The sequence below is a fragment of the Furipterus horrens genome, unplaced genomic scaffold, assembly GCF_987537825.1.
Source record: "Furipterus horrens unplaced genomic scaffold, mFurHor1.1.pri manual_scaffold_13, whole genome shotgun sequence".
In the NCBI taxonomy this organism is placed as follows: Eukaryota; Metazoa; Chordata; class Mammalia; order Chiroptera; family Furipteridae; genus Furipterus; species Furipterus horrens.
This window is the reverse complement of record NW_028327183.1, coordinates 33,666,614-33,686,509: the sequence shown is the minus strand read 5'-3', so window position 1 is coordinate 33,686,509 and position 19,896 is coordinate 33,666,614. Positions and strand designations below refer to the sequence as shown.

The 19,896-nt window shown below is 40.9% G+C and overlaps 1 protein-coding gene and 1 non-coding gene across 2 annotated transcripts in view; both read right to left on the bottom strand.

The window, feature by feature from the left end:
- Positions 1-9,895: 9,895 nt before the first annotated feature.
- Positions 9,896-9,969, bottom strand: TRNAT-AGU (transfer RNA threonine (anticodon AGU)). Its single transcript has one exon. It is a non-coding gene; the product is annotated as a tRNA-Thr (tRNA).
- A 280-nt stretch (positions 9,970-10,249) lies between these two features.
- WDR88 (WD repeat domain 88) overlaps positions 10,250-19,896 on the bottom strand; it is a 39,458-nt gene continuing 29,811 nt past the window's right edge. Inside the window, exons 10-12 of the mRNA XM_090259065.1 lie at positions 14,004-14,096; positions 11,985-12,126; positions 10,250-10,515 (exon numbers count right to left, since the gene is read on the bottom strand). Of these exons, the coding sequence (XP_090115191.1) occupies positions 10,250-10,515; positions 11,985-12,126; positions 14,004-14,096 (501 nt within the window). The remainder of the gene's footprint in view (positions 10,516-11,984; positions 12,127-14,003; positions 14,097-19,896) is intronic.

The window sequence follows — 19,896 nt, the reverse complement described above, 5'->3', positions numbered from 1 at the left end:
GAGCACAGTTGATAAGCCACAGCACTACTTTCTTCGACAATTTCATTGTCTTTCTCAGTATGGTGTAACACGATAAATACATATCTGCCCTGTCTATGCCTTCCATGCACTCATTGTATTTCAAGATGCAGATAGGTTTTTTGATGACCAGTCCTGCGACCCTATCTCTTAGCTTTGAGTTTTCCATTCTAGCACTATGAATAGTACTAATTATCCTCAGCTTCCTTTTGTCTTTCCACACCACTGGTAACACTTCACCTTTACAAGAGAATGTGCACTGTCCCCTTTTCAAAGTTTTCACTTCACCCTTCAATGTGGCAGGGAGCCCTCTATTTGGCCATATGGTCCCACAAACTCTTACTTTATTACCCAAGAGTAATTCTGCTATTTTCATGCTGTTGTAATAGTTATCCTGATATACATGATGCCAAACATTGAGATGAGGCTTCAGAAGAGAAAGGATGGTTTGTTCTGATTTTTTACCTTCGGCTGAATATATTTCTAAATTACTTATGTAGCCAGAATCACTCTCACAAACCATACAAACTAGTAACCCATATTTTACAATTTCCACTGGACTATAGGTCTTGATTTTCAATCTTCCTCTCCATGGGATCATTGCTTCATCAAGTGATAACTCCTGCTTGGGTTTATATACATTTTGAAATTTTCCTACGAAGTATTCTAGAACGGGTCTTATTTTATATAGCCTGTCCGTCGTCTCCAAAATTTCCTCATTATCACTGAAGTGTCACACTTTCCATATCTGCTCAAATCGGTTTCTGGTCAGCAATTCCCTAAATATGTTGGTTGCAATAAAAGGATCAGTGCTCCAATACTCCTTCAGTGTATCTTTCCTCACTTGACCCATTAGAATCAAAATGGCAAAGAATTTTTTCATTTCAGCAAGAGTTATGTCTGACCACTTCCCTGTTTCTAGGGATTCTTTGTATTTATGTTTGTTTTGATTGTAGTAAAGATTGGATTGAACGCATATCATTTTGAAAAAATCCTCCCCAACAAAGAGCGAGACTATGTCAAGGATACTGGTAGAATTTTCTGGTACTCGTTTTACTCCAGGCTGGCCTAAAAATTGCTCTAAATCTCTCTCCAAATCCTTTTTTTTTCTTCTTCTTTCCATGTAGCAGATGCAGTGTTGTCCTCATTTGCACTATTATTCAAATCACTGTCACTTATCACAAGAGGAGTGGATTTTCTCTTTTTTACCTTCACTACAAAATCGGAATCACATTCACTCTCGTCGCTCTCCTCATTGTACTCAAATGGCACATCCGACAGATCATCAGCACACAGACCTAATAAAATTTCTTCTTCACACAAAGCACTGTCTTTCCTATGCGATGCCATTATATGGGGTATTCAGCTGAATATTTCCTAAAATAAGGATTTGAGTGATTCCACTCGCAAGACGCCAAGTTCACAATTCACTAGGACTCAAGGAAACGAGCTTCTCAAGGCACATCAAGAGAAGAAACTAACCACAGCCCGTAACAGAATTGTGAGTGCATAGTATAGACTCAGGCAGAGAGTGAGTCCCCCTCGGCCTTTTCATTATCTTTGCTTATGTTGATGGAAAGTAGCTGAGAGTTGACTTTGAAGACAAGGCGATACAGATATAGTTCCTTGCAGATGGCTGAGCTAAGACCACGTGGATAAACACTCTCATATAATTAGGCAAGGATGCGGGGTAACCTGAGGAAGTCAGGGATAAAATATTACATCCACAATGAATGGGACAACGCATAAATATTGAACTGTTGAAATTGAAGTTATGAGTCATCACAGATGAAAAGTTTAAGATTTAAATATGGTTATATGGCTAACATTAATGAAATGACTTCATAAAATTAACAATTAAGCTACTACTATCCTTAATTAATAAAAAAAAGCAAATGAAAAATTACTACTGAATGTCTAAATAACCTTATTTGTTTAAAATTACGTGATCAAATGATGAAAATTCTCGCCATCCATACACAACATGTTAATCTTATAAATATCACTTGTTTAGCACTACAGTTTAAGTTATAAAATAAACCAAAAAATTGAGCAGGGGTGTGGGAAATCAATGACTGATTATTTTCTCCTCCAGCTGAGAACCCCGCACAGTGGAGACCTCACTCCTGCCCTTTCGTGGCAGCACAGCAGAGCTCTTCTTGGGAGGCTGTCAGAGAGTTCTTCTCTGAGGCTGAGGCCACCTCTCCAGAGGATCATCAGATGTGAAATCCTTACCAGGGATCAGCTAATAGAGTATATACATCTCTGCTCACCTAGCCCAGATGAAACTTTATCTGGAAACCCTTTGGCTGGAATTGAACAGGAGGTAGAAATAGGGGGTGATGACACAGCCCCCAAATCGAGGCCTGGCCCTGCTGTGAAGGCACAGACAATGGGAAAGAAAGTTAAATCTGTGTGGAACTGAGAGGGTGGGCAGACTGGTGTGAAGATCTAGATTGCAGTCACATAACTTGGATTGTTTTAATATTTAAAATGAGATTAACTTTCATGCAGTGGAGTGTCTAGATCTTAAGTGTACAATTAAATGATTTTTTGAAAAAATACATACCCACACCCTTACCAATATAAAGAGCATTTCCATCACCCCAAAAAGTTCTTTTGTGACCCTTCTCAGTCAGTTCCTCCACCACAGACAACTACTAACCTGCTCTCTATAGATTAAACAGCAATTTCTCAAGTTTCATATAAATGGAATCATAACCTCTATACTGTACAATGTACAATTTTATCTATGTTGGCATAAACATCAGAAGTCCATTCATTTCTGTTGCTGTGTAGAAGTCCATTGCTTGGACATGCCACAGTTTATCTATGTCCAGTACAGACAGCTGGCTCAGCCCCAGTTTTGGCTATTATATTTAGAGCATCTGTGAACATTTTACATACAAGTGTTCTTGTGCATATTGTCTTCATTTCTCTTGGAGAAATACAGAAGAGTGGGATCACTGATGACCTGAATTCCAATTCTGATAAAATGAGGTCATTTCCAGGAACTTCCAGCCAAAATGGAGGTGTAGGTAGATACACTGTGTCTCCCTCCACAACTAAGAAGGAATACAACTACCTCAAAACTGGAGACAACCAGTTCCAGAAAATTGAGCTGCATGGAAGTCCAACAAACAAAGATATAGAGAAGAAATACTTATCCAGATAGGTAGAAAGGGCAAAGCCAGGGCAGAGAAAACACAGTGTGGCAGCAGTGGCGGTGGCAACAGTGGCTACGGCTAGTTGGTGTAGAGCACAGTCACACATTTTTAAAAAAGGAGGGAGGGACACCTGGGGACTGCTGCCAGACCCAGACCATACTGCACAGCTCAGAGTTCCAGTGCCAGAAAAAATAAAGCCTCATTGCTTCTGAGTGTGCAAACCAGTGGGAGTTGGGGCAGAGGAAGAAACTGCCAGTCTTTAGCAGAGTCCATTTGTTTAGAGGGCCCCCACAGTCCTAGAACATCTGCAGACCCACCCTTTCTGGGAGCCACAGCCAGGGCAACAGCTAGAGAGGCATCAGTCCCATACAGAAGTGGGAGAAGTGCCTGGAAAAAGGGCAAATGCTGAGCAAGAGGCATTGTTCCCTCTCAGACCCCTCCCCCACATACAATGCCACAACATGGGGAAATAGGTCACTCCATATTGACAAATACCTTAGGCTCCACCCCTTATAATGTAACAGGTGCTACAGCTCTACCTAAGACACAGAGGCAAACATAGGAGACTGTAAAGTTGAGAAGACAGAGAGGGACTGAATCAAGGTTCCAGTGGGAGAACTAAGCGATGAGGAGAGAGCCAATCTAACAGATGCAGAGTTCAAAACACTGGTGATAAAGATGCTCACAGACTTGGCTGATAGGCTTGAGTATGGCAAACGCAGAAGGGAAGAAGTGAAGGCTATGCTAAGTGAAGTGAAGGAAAATCCACACAAAACCAATGGTGAAGGGAAGGAAACCATGGTTCAAATCACTGATTTGGAACATAAGGAAGTAATAAACAGACAACCAGTACAGAATGAAGAAACAAGAATTGAAAAAAATGAGGAGAGGTTTAGGAACCTCTGAGACAACTTTAAACATGCCAATATCTGAATCATAGGAGTGCCAGAAGGAGAAGAGGAAGAGCAAGAAATTGAAAATTTATGTGAAAAAATAATGAAGGAAAACGTCCCAAATTTGATGAAGAAAATAGACATACAAGTCCAGGAAGCACAGAGAGTCCCAAACAAGCTAGATCCAAAGAGGACCACACCAAGACACATCATCATTAAAATGCCAAAGGTTCAAGATAAAGAGAGAATCTTAAAAGCAGCAAGAGAAAAGAAGAGAGTTACCTATAAAGGGGTTCCTATAAGACTATCAGCTGATTTCTCAAAAGAAACTTTGTAGGCAAGAAGGAACTGGCAAGAAGTATTCAAAGTGATGAAAAGCAACAACCTACAACCAAGATTACTCTATTCAGCAAAGCTATCATTTAGGATGGAAGGGCAGATCAAGTGCTTCCCAGACAAGGTAAAGCTGAAGGAGTTCATCATCACCAAGCCCTTAATATATGAAATGTTAAAGAGACTTATTTAACAAAAAGAAGATCAAAACTTTGAACACTAAAATGACAACAAACTCACAACTATCAACAACTGAATCTAAAAAATTAAAACAAAATCCCACTAAGCAACCCAGAATAGAAACAGAAGCATAGGTATGGGGATCATTTGGAGGGTTCTTAGCTGGGATGGGGACGGGGGAGAAATGGGGAAATGGTGCAGGGATTAAGAAGCATAATTGGTGGTACAAAATAGACAGGGGAATGTTAAGAATAATATAAGAAAGGGTGAAGCCAAAGAACTTATGTGCATGATCCATGGACATGAACTAGGATTGCTGGAGGGAAGAGGGTATACTGGGCAGAGGGGAGCAAAGGGGAAAAGATTGGGACTACTGTAACATCATAATCAATAAAATATTCTTTAAAAAATAAAATTCCTAGGAATAAGCCTAACCAAGGATGTAAAAGACCTGTACTCAGAAAACTGTGAAACACTGAAAAAATAAATTAAAGAAGATACAAATAAGTGGAAGCATGTACTGTGTTCATGGATAGGAAGAATTAACATGACTAAAATGTCCATACTACCCAAAACAATCTATAGATTCAACACAATTCCTATCAAGATTCCAATGACATGTTTCACAGAACTAGAACAAATATTTCAAAAATTTATATGTATCCACAAAAGACCCCATATAGCAATAGCAATCCTGAGAAAAAAGAATAAAGTTGGAACAATCACGCTACCTAATATGAAACTATACCATAAGACCGCAATAATCAAAACAGTATGTTACTGGCATAAAAACAGACACATTACTCAATGGAACAGAATAGAGAGACCAGAAACAAACCCACACCTTTATAGTCAATATTTGACAGAGGAAGCAAACACATACAATGGGCTAAAGTTTATTCAATAAATAGTGTTGGGAAAATTGGACAGATACATGCAGAAAAAATGAGATTAGAACATCTTCTTACACCACACACAAGAATAAATTCAAAATAAATAAAAGATTTAAATGTTAGACCCAAAAGCATAAAAATCCTAGAAGAAAACATAGGCAGCAAAATATCGGACATTGCTCATAGCAATATTTTATCAGATATATCTCCCCAAGCAAGGGAAACAAAGGGAAAAATAAATAAAGGGACTACATCAAACTAAAACGGTTTTGCACAGCAAAGGAAAACATCAACAAAATAAAAAGACAACCCACAGAATGGGAGAACATATTCACTGATACATCTGATAAGGGGCTAATATGCAAAATTTATGAAAAACTTACAAAACTCAACACCAAAAAAACACCTAATTAAAAAATGGGCAAAGGACCTGAATAGACACTTCTCCAAAGAGGACATGCAGAGGCCCAAGAGACATATAAAAAGATTCTCAATGTCACTAATCATCAGAGAAATGCAAATTAAAACCACAATGAGATACCATCTCACACCTGTCAGAATGGGTATCATCAATAAAACTAGTGCTGGTGAGGATGTGGAGAACGGAGAACCCTTTTTCATTGTTGGTGGGAATGCAGATTGGTGCAGTCACTGTGGAAAGCAGATGGAGATACCTCAAAAAATTAAAAATAGATCTGCCTTTTGAACCAGTGATTCCACTTCTGGGAATATATCCAAAGAAACCCAAAACACTAATTCAAAAGAATATAAGCACTCTATGTTCATTGCAGTGTTATTTACAATTGCCAAGGTATGGAAATAGCCGAAATGTCCATCAATAGAGGAGTGGATAATACAACTATGGGACATTTACACAATGGAATACTACTCAGCCAGAAAGAAAGAAAGAAAGAAAGAAAGAAAGAAAGAAAGAAAGAAAGAAAGAAAGAAAGAAAGAAAGAAAGAAAGAAAGAAAGCAGGCAGGAAGGAAAGAAGGAAGGCAGGAAGGCAGGAAGGCAGGAAGGAGGAAGGAAGGAAGGAAGGAAGGCAGGAAGGAAGGAAGAGAGAGAGAGAGAGAGAGAGAGAGAGAGAGAGAGAGAGAGAGAGAGAGAGAGAGAGAGAGAAAGAAAGAAAGAAAAAGGAAGGAAGAAAGAAAGAAAATTTTACCCTTTGTGACAGTATGAATGGACCTGGAGAACATTATGCTAAGTGAAATAAGCCAGTCAGAGAAAGACAAATACCATATGATTTCACTCATATGTGGAATGTAATGAACAAACTGAACTAACAAGCAAATAAAGACAGACTTATAGACTTATAGATAGAGAGCAGGATGACGGCTAAGGGTGCGGGGAAGTTAGGGGCTGGAGGGATGGAGCAAAAAGGATAAAGGACTCATGGACATGGACAACAGTGCAGTGATTGCAGAGGGGAGGGGAAGTATAAGGGGACTAAATGGTAATGGAAAAATTACAATTTAAAAATTCTTGATGATTAAATTTATCATTCAATAACCCAATTTGCACACCCCTGAATCTTCCCCTCACCCCAAATCTAACAAACTACTGGCAGCAATGAAATAGTCAGGCAAAAGGGTGCTTTAAAGAGCCATGTCCAGACATTGAGGGCATTCCTACATACCAGGAGCATAGGAATTAAAAATTAATAGGAATATTGTCCCATTCACCCATATCTAGAAATAAACTCAGCAAGAAACATGCAAGACCTAGATTAAGAACACTGTAAATTGACCAGAGGACTTAAAAAATGATATAAGTAAATGAAAAGATAAAAGACTCTGTAACAAAGTCAAAAGGCAAATGACAGACTGAGAGATAATATTGATTATATCTGTAAAAGGCAAAGGATTCTTATCTAATATAAATTCCACCTACAAATCAGTAAGAAAAACAAACCATACAACTGAAACACTGAGCAAAGGATATGAACAGGCAACTCACAGAAGCAATATAAATAGCCAAGAAGCATTTAGAAGGATCCCCATCTCCACTTTGTAAGCAAGAAAAATATGGATTAAAATAACAAAAAGATGGCATTTTACAAAACTGTCCCTGACTTAGGCAGGTTCCAGTACTGGCAGGGTATGAAGGAGTGTGTACTCCAGAAACCACATAATTATCTTAAGCAAAAAAAAGCATTTGACAAATTTCGACACACTCAGCAAATTAGGAATCAAAGGGAACCTCTTCAACCTGATAAAACGGGTGTATGAAAAATCCACAGCTAACATATTTCATCAAGTATAAAGTATGAAAGACTGGATGCCCCTAAGATCAGGAAAAAGAGAAAATTGTGTGTTCTCACCACTTACATTTAACATTGTACTGGAAATTCTAGCCAAAGCAATTAGGCACAAAAGTGAAATGAGACATTCAGAATGAAAAAAAAAAAAGTAAAATTATTCACAGAACACAAAATTTATATATGGAAAATAGAAGATCTAAGGAATTCACTAAAAACCTATTAGAACTAATAAATGAGTTCAGCAAGGTTGCAGGATTTAAAATTAAAATACAAAAATCAGTTGTATTTCTATATATTTGCAATGAACAATCTTAAAATTCGATTAAGAAAACAATTCCATTTACAATAACATCAAACAGAAGAAAATGCTTAGGGATAAATTTAACAAAACATGTGCAAAACTTATACTCTGAAAACTAAAAAAAATTTTTTTTTGAACAAAATTAAACCTCTTCCCTTGACTTTCTGAGGCAAATGCTCAAGAAGTCCATTTAGTTTTTTCTCTAAAATAAAAGATACATTTTTCATTTTCACCAATAACTATTGATTTGGATATTTTAAGCATGTCGGTTATCTCCCCATGGTAGAACATTGATTGTTCTCAATTAATGTCTCAATTTGATCACTCTCAACTTCCACTGGTCTACCGGACCTTAGAGCATCGCTCATAGAGAAATCTCAAGCAGGAAACTTTTGACACATTTGATTAGTCACAGCACCATCTCCATACACTGCACAATCCCTTTTTTTTTCTTTTCTTTCTTTTTTTTTTTTTTTTTTTTTTGCGTTTCAGTTGTGTTTTTACCTTCCTTGAAATAATCGAGCATATGCTGAAAATGTTGCACACTTTCTTCCATCTTCAACATTAAAATGGCTACACAAAAAGTCACCAACTTTGATAAGATTTTTTAATGCATTCTCATATGGCAGCTGTCACAATACGAGCTAACAAAGTTGTTTCAAATGAAGGTAAAGACAACTAAGCGCTAGGGAGAAACCAAACTTTTGGGCCAACCGCATACCTCAGGCTAGATGTAAAGAGATGCCAGAAATATAACTCCCCTGGCTCAAGCTCTGTTCCCAATTAACTCATGTCTGCTAATCCTATCAGAACTGCAACAAGTGTTTCTTTGCAATGTCAATTAAAAACAAGCTATAAAGGGAAAAAAATTGACCCCGAAACAAAATTTTAAAAATAGATAAACCCAGACTCATGGGTGAAACAAAGAGAAGAGCTGCTTCTGGGGCAGGTGAATTTGACTATTGGGAACACAGGCTGATGCCATAACTGCAATTTCTGCAGCCCACTGAAACTGTCCTGTTGCGACTGACATGAATTTTGTTGAGTTTCACATGAGAATTCCTGGGTAACATTTTTTAAAAATTCCAATGCCTCACCGCTCTCCCCCAGAGACTTGGATGCAATTGCTCTGGGTCAGGCACCTCCTCCGTGTATTTTTACCCAGCCCAGGCCTTAGGGCTCGTTCATACCGGCCACCTGGAGAAGCGGGCTCCAGCCTCAGAGTACTGCTTGATCCGTTCCCTCCCTGCAGTTTTCACTTTGATCAGTTTAGGGGGCACGCTGGCCGGATTCAATCCTCAGCTCCCCCTGGCGATCCTGACTTTGGGCCCCACTTAACCTCACTAAGCCCCAGTCTTTAAGCTGTTAAATGGTGGCAGCGACTGCGGGGCTGAGACAGGAGAACGTCAGCAGAGCTGTGAGAGGCTCAAGGGGCGGTGTGCACTCGGCGGATGCCGGGAGAAATCGGCTGAGGAAAACGGAGCTCACCCTCCCCAACGGAGCCGCGGGGATCATAGGCTCTGCTCTCGCCCTCCCGCATCCCTGGCCATAGACGCCGCGGCGGGTGTGTTTCCATGGTCCCTCACGCCGCGGCAACCGGGGAGTCTCACGACGCCCCAGGGGTGTGTCCGCTCTGCTCAGTTTTCCGCGTGGAGGGTGTGCCACAGCTCTCGGAGACCGCAGGGGCGAACTCTAGGGAGGGCTTAGAGCGCATCCTATCGCAGGGACGGGCTCAGTAAAATGACTCTTCAGTGTCACCTTCACACCCCCAAAATGTGGAGGAGGAACATAGAGGCGCTGAGCAAAACTAGAAATCAGCAAAAAGTGAACCGAGACGCTCGGTTGAGGCACCGCTGGGATTCGAACCCAGGATCTCCTGTTTACTAGACAGGCGCTTTAACCAACTAAGCCACGGCGCCGCCCGCGCTAGTACCGCGGGAATCAGTGTCTCATCACTATTTACTCCATGAGTCTCACGCATGCGCACAAGTTTTGCCGGGGACAAGCGCATGCGTAATCTGGACCCTTGCTCATACAGGCAGCTGTGGAGCAGTGAAACTCCGAAGTCCGAAGCTCCCGCGGCGCGCGGTGCGCAGAACCCGGGCAGTTTTTTCCTCCCGGTCTCTTTAGTGTCCACGTTGGACCGTGGAGCCAGGGTACCGTCCTTCTTTGGAGGATGTTAGCCCAAAGTCCGGGCCTTCAGTCCTCCAGAGCTGGCGCAGGGAAGTCCACCAGGTTGTCTGGCGAGGCCCAGTCCCCTCCCGCTCCGGAGATTCCACCCCCCGGGCTAGCGCGGCCGGGCTGCTGGCTACCCAGGGGATGGGTCAGGGCGCACACCCTGAGGTGGTCCCATGGTGACCACGCATCGGATCCATTGCACTGGCGCCCTCCTCGGCGGCCCACTTCGGCCACACTCTGATAATTGGTATCGCCGGCCCGGTCATCCTGGAGGCTCATCTGCCAGCCTGTCGAAAGCAGACCCATAGCTTCAATTGGGCCCCTTCTCCGAGGATAGTGAGAGGGAAAGAGTCCGGGACACAGGAATCGAGAGCTTCAAGGAACCCGGGCTACTGGCCTTGGAGCACCAACACCATTCTTGGAGAGGATTCTGCTGCCCGGCAAGGCCCTACCCGCTCAGGCTTCTCACTTGCCCGGTCCGGGTCTCCTCACTCAGACATACTAGCCACTTTGTCCCAACCCTTTAGAGGGTCGTTGAGTGACAACAAAACGATACCCTGCTAATCCATTCATCCAGCAATTACTCGGGTGGGAGAGTCACCACCCTAGGAATGTAAATGTCTGCAAAAATACATACACAAGAAGATTCACTCCGGTATTATTTGTCATAGCAAACAAACGGGAATCAGCCTATGTGCCCAACAATGAGGGCAGTGTTGGTGTACATAGTCTACTCATGCTCTACGGCAAAGGGAATAATACATCTCTGTCGGAAAACGGAGGCCACTAGCAACAGGACTTTTCTTCGAAGGAGAGCTGAATGGCTGAGAGAGTGCGAGTTAGAGTTTTGACAGGTTCCTACATCATTCGATAAATGGACAATTGACCAGCCAGCTCGAGTCTGAGCAGTCACCAGGGTTGTGACTGAGGAGGTCATCACAAAGCACAGGACTCGCCCAAAGAATGACTACTAGGTTATGGTGCTCCTGGGCAGAATTATTGGATGCCAGTCAATTGACACTAAATAAAGCAGTCCTGCATTTAAGTTTTTAAAACAGACCAATGGTATTTGGTGGAAATCATGTGAGCAATACCAAATGGAAAAGGGAGCCTTCCATGTTTGTCAACTGAAACCTTCACTTCTGAAGTAATTATGTTGTACATATGCTATGGAAGAGGCATGCTGGAAATTGAAATGTCTGGGGTGAAGAGAATGAAACATTCTGTGATGAAAATGCCCACCACCTGCCCGCCTAACCAGACCTTCCTCTGCTCTGGGCAGTGGACATCTGGGAGCATTAGACAGGGAGGCACCCACAGTCTCCTCCACAAGCCCTTCCCCAGAGGACTGCCTTACAGGGCAACTCCAGAGACTAGAATGGGAATCCAGATGTGTTTGGATGAACAAGACATAAAGCTTATAAACAACAAAAATGCTTCTGTAATTCACATACACACTCATTTTCAAAAGGATCTAAGTTTATTCTGTCTAAAAACTAAAAACAAAGCATCCATTCCTGTTCAATAAGAGTGCTGTAGAAAAAGAAAAAAAAATAAGGGTGCTGTGGAGCTGAGGAGGTAGCATGGTGGTGGGAGCCCAGCAAGGGTTTGGCCCCTGCCTCACTTTGGCAGGCCCACCCAGCCAGGGAAGGGCCCCAGAGAAAGGTCCCTGCAGAGCCCTGAAAACTACATGACAGGTGGCCTGTGCTCAAGTCACTCAAAGGCCATCAGTCATCTTTGCCCAGGCTGCACCCACTTGCTGGTGAGTCTTTTTCTGGTGATGATGAAGTCTCTGCTGACAAGCCTTTTGCATCCATCCGGCAGAACACACATTTGGTGACTGTTTCAGAAAAGACGTCACTTTCATAGATGGAGAAAGGCCTGTCACATTCTTTGCACTGACATGAAATATTTAAAAAGAGCAGAAAGGAAATGCTAGTCAGAGGGGATCAAGGCATGCAGTTAGAATTCTCCCGCCTGATCCGACCATCTTGGGTTAGGTCAAGGTGAGAGCTTCCTCTCCTCTCTGAGGTCTCTCTCCATACAAGGGTGGAAATTGTAGGCCACTCAGAGAGAATGAGCACAGGCTTCTCCCTCTCTTCCCCCCCACCCCAAAGTTATGCAGATACTGCCAGCGCATGTCCCCTGCCATGAGGATCCTGGGGGCAGGAGTGGCAGACCATTTGGCAGTGGAGAGGACTGGGTAGAGGAGTCTAACCCCATTCTCTGTTCTGTGCAGAACAGAACATCCTGGGGACACCTGATTTTTATAGAACCATGAGAAGCAAATAAGCAAGATTTCTGAAAAAGCAGGAATTTTTACTAGATGATGAAGGTGCTGAGCATCCTCCTCTATCTTGGAGCCTGTTTCTGGCCAAAGCACACAGACAACAGTGGATGCCGCAGCACAGCTCATTCACTGCGTCAGCTTCCCACAAACAAGTGAGAAACACCATAGGGTGGGTTCTCAGGCCATGGGCAGAGGTCTCTCAGGTGTTCTCACCACAACACAGTCCCCTGAGACAAGCCTGCAAGGTGGCATGCCCCTTCTCTGGCATCCCAACCCCCTGTACTTTGCCACCATTTCCTATTTCAGGACACTAAGGCCTGCAGGAGGGGTGGGGCAAACCCTGCATGCAGCAGGCCCTCTGAGAAATCCAGCTTCTGAGAAAATACAGCCCTTTAAAAAAAAAAAATTTAAACCATCTTTATTCTACAGTATAATTTCTCATGTCCTAACTCCAGAATGACAGGGCTCAGAGGAGGCAGGTCCCGCTGGCAAGTGGAGGACATAGACAAGCATTGCTCTATAGTTAGTCAGCTTCCAAGCCTGAGGGTCAACATGGCCATAAAGGCCATGAGAACCAGCTGGCCACAAAGACGAGGTCCATGTAGTCCCAGCCCTCACTTTCCTGCCCCACAATGCTGTTCCCAAGTTAGTCGTTCCCATAAGCAGTGGGTTCCAGTCAGACCTCCTGAGAGGAGACAAGCCTAAATGGGATTCTAAGGGGAGGAAGACTCAAGAGGGCCCAGCATAGACTCCTCAGCCTCTTAAGGTGGCAGTCAGGTGTCTTCTCTGTGGTCCTAGAAGGGACAGGTTTCCACTGCCCAGGGAGAACCTCTGTGGCCAGCCCTGGCTGCACCTGGGGAAGCAGAAGATGTGTCCCCTCTACCACCATGATCTTTCACTAGAGAAACAGGGAGCTGAGCCCCTTCCACGGGAAATGAGGCACTGGGGGCCTGGCCAGAGGGTCTGCTGCTAGAGTGTAGGAGGTTCATGCAGTGTCCAGGACTGTGCCCAGTGCTCCCTCAGGACTCATTTTTCAGTCCCCCTCACTCACTCCACTTCTCAGATACATCAGGCTCACTCCCGCCTCCGGGTCTCCACACTGGCTGTTCCTCCTGCTGGGAAGTTCTTCCCCTAAACATCTGCACATCTCACTCCCTCACCACCTTCAAGTCTTTGAACAAATGTCACCTTCTCAATGTAACCTGTCCTGTCTACCCTTTGAAATAGAGCAATCTCCAGCACTCTCATTTCCCTTCCCTATATTACTTTTCTCCAAATTACTTATCACCATGTGACTCACTAAACATTTTTCTTATTTCTTTGTCCCCCGCCCCCTTTTAAAATTTAAGTTCCCTCGGGGCAAGGATTTCAATCTGTTTGTTCACGTTTTTACCCCCAGTTGCTCAATAAATGTTTGTTCAAAGAATAATCTGTAGTGGTAACTAATGAAAGCCTTCGTTGGGCTTAATTGTACCCAGTACCAACCTGTTTCACCTTTAAGCCCAGGGCCTTTTTGCACTCGATTACCAAAGGAATTTTGTCAATTTCTTCAATATTCCATAGTCTCATGGTCTTATCCTAGAACAAGTTAAACAGCAAACCAGTAGTCACAAAGTGAGCTCGTTAGGCTGGGCAGACCCAGGGAGCTGCATCACATCAGGCTACATGTGGAGAACGTTGACCTGCAGAGGAGCAGAGTTAGGGCAACCAACTGTCTCAGTTTCTCCAGCACATTTCCAGCTTTTGCTAGGCAAGTCCCATGTCCCAGCAAATCACTTTCAAGGTGCATAAAGTCCCATTTTTCAGCGATGGGCCCAAAAATAGCTGAAAGTGAAATATTTTTAATGCCAAATGGATATGCACTGATGATCCACCTTCTATAGGTCAATCACTATTTTCCACAATTTGTAGTTCACAATAATAGATTATCCATTACATTATTGTGATTCACTCCCAGTGATGCAACTTAACTATTCAACTTAACTGCATTGTACTTCTAAGTTTTAAGAGTTTGCTTCTGATTCTATCTCTGGATTAAATGTTGTGCTTTGTTTCAAGATAATGCTGATAGAATTTTTAACATTGTGAATATCGAGATCATATTTTGTAAGAGTTAGGATAATAAAAATGAGAATCATTACAAGACCAATACCAGCATGACCCAAATGTTACCAGAAAAGGAGGCTATACAATACACACAAAAAACTAGATTGGGGGATAAATAACCAGAACAAAGCATCCTGTACAATATGCAGAAAATAATTAGGGATTAGGTTTGGTGGAAAAGGGGATGTGAAAAGCACATATGATAAGTGAGTCTGGGATGAGACATGCAAGTTCTAAATTATTCAGGTTTTTTTCCACAAAGATACTAATGTGGAAAAAAGAGATATAAGGCACTCGGATTGTAAAACAATCTCTATTTGAAGATTACATGATCTTATATATAGAAAACCCTAAGGAATCCACTAAAAGCTATTTGAACTAATAAACAAGCTCAGTAGAATTGTTGGATATAAAATCAATACACAAAAGTCAATTCTATTTTTATATACTTGTAATGAACAATCTTGAAAACTGATTAAATAAACAATTCCATTTAGCATCAAAAGGAATAAAGTGCTTAGGAATAAATGTAACAAAAGAAGTGTAAAACTCACAGACCAAAATCTAAATAATATTGTTGAAACTAAAGAAGATATCAATGAATTGAAAGACATCTCATGTTCATTGAATCAGAAAATTTAATATTGGTAAAATGACAATACCCCCCCCCCAAAATGACCTATACATTCAACACCATCTCTATAAAAATCCCAGCTGACTCCTTTGCAGAAGTTCACTTTAAAAATCCATATGAAAATTCAAGAGACCTAGAATACCCAAAACAATGTTGAACAAGAAGAACACTTTGGAGGACTCAAACTTCCCTATTTCAAAACTTACTACAAAGCTATAGTTATCAAGACAGGGTGATTCAGGCACAAGGATAGAAGCATAGGTCCATGGACTAGAATTGGGAGTCCAGAAATAAACTCACATTTCTGATCAATTATTTTTGACCAGGGTACCAAGACCTAAAACTATAAAACTAGAAAAACTAGAAGTAAACATAGGGATAAATCTGTGTAACACTGGACTAGGTAGTGATTTCTTAGATCTGACACCAAAATACAAGCAATAGAACATAAAATAGATAAACCGGACTTCATTAAAATTTAAAACGTTTATACCTCAAAGAATATGCATCAGGAAACTGAAGATATGTAAGTGGCTAGTAAGCATTATTGTTCATCAGGAAAATGCAAATCAAAACTACAAAATACCACTTCATAATTATTAGTATTACTACAATCAAAAACATAATAAAATTGGTGAGCATGTGGAGAAATTGTAACCTTCCTATGCTGCTGGTGAGAAAGTAAGTGTTCAACATTTTGAAAAATATTCTGGCAGTTCCTCAAATAGAGTAAATAAATATAGTCACCATATGACCCAGCATTTTCACTCCTGGGTATATACCCAAAAGAATAAAAAACAGGTATTCAAACAAAGAGTTTGTACTTGTTCATGAATCTTCATAGCAGTAGTAGTCACAATAGCCAAAAGAGTGGAAATAATCTCATTTCCATCAACTGATGAATAGATAACTAAAATCTGGTATATACATACAATGAAATATTATTCAGCAGCAAAAAGAAATGAAGTACAGATACATGTTACAATAGGAATGAACTTCAAAAAAATATATACTAAGTGAAATAAGCTAGCCATAAAACCACATATGGTATGATTACAGTTATATGAAATGTCTAGAATAAGCAAATTTATAGAAACAAAAGTAGATTAGCCGTAGCTGGTGTGACTAAGTGGACTGAGCACCTGCCTGCAAACTGAAAGGTTTCTGGTTCGATTCCCAGTCAGGGTATATGCCTGGGTTGCAGGCCAGGTCTCCAGTTGGGGGCATGCAAGAGGCAACCTATTGATGTTTCTCTCGCATATCGAGGTTTCTCTCCTTTCTGTTTCTCTCCCTTCTCCTCCCTCTAAAAATAAATAAATAAAATCTTTAATTTAAAAAAAAAAAAGTAGATCAGTGGTCCTAGGTGATGCAATAAGACAAGAAAAGAAAGCATGTAAGATTGGAAAAGAAGACATAAAGCTGTCTTTGTTCAAAGATGGCATAAAGGCCTATGCAGAAAATCTGAAAGAATCAGTTAAAAAAACTCTTGAGTTTAAAAGTCAAATGGTTTCTCTTGGTAAGGATATTTGTTTACAAGTTCCAGAAAATAATAACCTTTGAAGCCTGCATTAACAGATTTCCTTTTGCCTAGAGACAGAAAACAAAAATGAACCAAAGAGTATTTCCAGAACAGATAGCTGTTTAAGAAGGCTGTCACTCAGTCTTTAGGAGTGTGTACTTTTCAATATCTTAGAATTTTAATATAAAAAACAAAACACGTTTTCCAGTTACAGCCTACTTTAAGGAATTGCTATTGTTTCCTTTTGTCAGAGTTAATATCAAGTGTTGGGAATTAAATCATAATTTGAGAAAAAAATTACCCAATTAGAATGAATGTAGATTGCTCAATGATTCTTACCCAGTGGGATGTATATAATGCAACAGGGACCCTTGTAATTCTTATATGCCAATAAAAATTTCATAAGTGGTGAAAAAAACTCTTGGGTTTGATAAGTGATCATAGTAGGGTTGGTTGCAGGATACAAGGTTAATATACAAAATTAATCATTTTCCTGTATACCAGCAATAAACAAATAGAATTTTAAGTTGAAAACACAATAAAATTTACATTAGCACCCCCAAAAATGAAATACTTAGGTATAATCTAACAAAATATGTACAAGATCTATATAAGGGAAACTCTGATGAACAAAATCAAAGAATTACATAAATGGAAAGATTTATGGATAGAAAAACTAAATATTATGAAGATACCAATTCTTTCCAATTTGACCTATAGATTTATTGCAATACCAATCAAAATTCCAACAAGTTATTTTGTGGATATTGACAAACTGATTCTAAAGTTTATACAGAGAGGCAATTATCCAGAATAGCCAACACAATAATAAAGGAGAGGAACAAAGATAGAGGACTGATATTACCTAACGTCAAGGTTTACTATAAAGCTACAGTAATCAAGACAGTGTGATATTGGCAAGAGAATAGACAGATCAATGCAACAGAGGAGAGAGTCCAGAAATAGGTTCACTTCAATATAGCCAACTGGTCTTTGACAAAGGAACAAAGAATATACAACAGAAAATGATAGTCTTTTCAAGAAATGATGGTGCAGCATTTAGACATCCACATGCAAAAATAAAAAAGAAACTGAATCTAGATGCAGACCTTATACCCACCACAAAAATTAACTCAAAATCTATCACAAACCTAAATGTAACATGCAAAACTAGAAAAGTTAAAATTCTAGATGACCTGGGGTTTCATGATGACTTTTTAGATATAACGCCAAAGACATGATACATGAAAGCTAAACTTCATTAAAACTAAATTGTTCTGCTCTGTGAAAGACACAAGAGAATAAAAAGAGAAGTCATGGGTTGGAGATAATATTTGCAAAGGAGACATCTGATCAAGGACTCTTATCCAAAATATACAAAGAGCTCTTAAAATTCAACAATAAGAAAACAAACAACCCAGTTTTTAAAAATGGGCCAAAGATCTTAACAGATGCCTCAACAAAGAAAACATCGTCGGCAGCCGTCCGTCTCGAAAGACGATGGTGTAGCTTCTTAAGAGTCTATCTGCACCGCCGAGAATGGCTGTGCAGTCCAGCTCGGGAGTGACACGGTATCTGTCTCCTCCTGTGTTGAATTGACATCTTGCGATGACGCTGGAGTGTCCTCTCCAGTGAAGCTGAAGCTACAGAGCCTGGGCAGGGTGATATGGAGGGTCTGCTGTTGCCCATGCAGCAGACCCCCCCCTCTCTTCGCAGCTGAAGGATCCAAGGGAAAGACGAGTCAATACAGCTTGGCTTCAGGTGCGCCGCAGGAGTTGCCGGTATTGACTACAACGTCAAACCGCCTTAGGGACTCCGGCTCCGGATTTTCTGTCGGGGTTTACTCCCTTAGCCTTTCCCCTGAAGAGGTATGCCGCAAGGCAGCAGAGGTTTTTTGGAGTCAGAGTTTTCCTTCTCTGATGTGCCCTGACTGGAAGATCGAACCAGCGACACTTAGCTCACAGGCCGACGCTCAATCCACTGAGCCAAACCAGCCAGGTTCCACATCATATGTCATCAGTGATGTTCCAATTAAGACAAGACAGCACTATGCACCTATTAGAATGTCAAAATCTAGAACACCAACAACACCTAGTGCTGGTGAGGGTGTGGAATCACAGGAACTCTCATTCATTGCTGGTGGGAATGCAAAATGGTAACAGCCAATTTAGAAGGCAGTTTGGCAGCTTTTTACAAAGCCAAATGTACTTCTACCATATAATTCATTAAACACACTCCTTGGTATTTACCCAAAGGAGTTGAAAACTTATGTCCACACAAAAATCTGTACATAAATGTTAGTAAAAGCTTTATTCATAATTGCCAGGGAGCACAGGGAGATTTTAGGGCAGTGAAACTATCCTATATTATATGTTATATGTAATGGTGGATACATGACATGCATTTGGCAAAACCCCTATATCATAAAGAGTAAAACAAATTATGGGCTTCACTTAATAATGTATCCATATTGGTTCATCAATTGTAACAAATATACCACACTTAATGCAAGATATTATTAAGAGTGAAAACTGTCAAGAGGACAGTGTACATGAGAATTCTCTTTACTCTTTGCTCAACTTTTCTGTAAATCTAAAGCTTTAAAAAAATAAAATCTATTCTTTTGAAAAGAAAGACACCAGTGCTCCCTAGAAAATAATGATCCCCCTGAACTGATGAGGGAATACTGTGAAATGAACATCTGTTATCGAATCAGTCTTCTGAAATTGACTGTTCAGCAGAGCAATGCCTTTCCCCAGAGAAGTACACATCCTAGACCACAGAACCTGTGAATGTGTTAGGTTACATGACAAAGGGGAATTAAGGCTGCAAAATAAGGAAGTTGGCTAATTTAGAGTGGGGAGATTATTCTGAATTATCCAGGTGAGTCCAACATAATCACAATGATCCTGCAAAGTAGAACATTCAGTCAGAAGAATATGTGACCATGGAAGAAGGGCACAGAGAGCTCCAAGGTTGCTGGCTTTGAAAACAGAAGACGGGGCCACGTGCCAAGACATATGGGTGGTTTCGAGAGGCTGGAAAGGGCAAGAAAACGGACTGTCCCCTTCAGAAGGGAAGACAGTCTTATTGATACTTTGATTTCAATCCCATGAGAC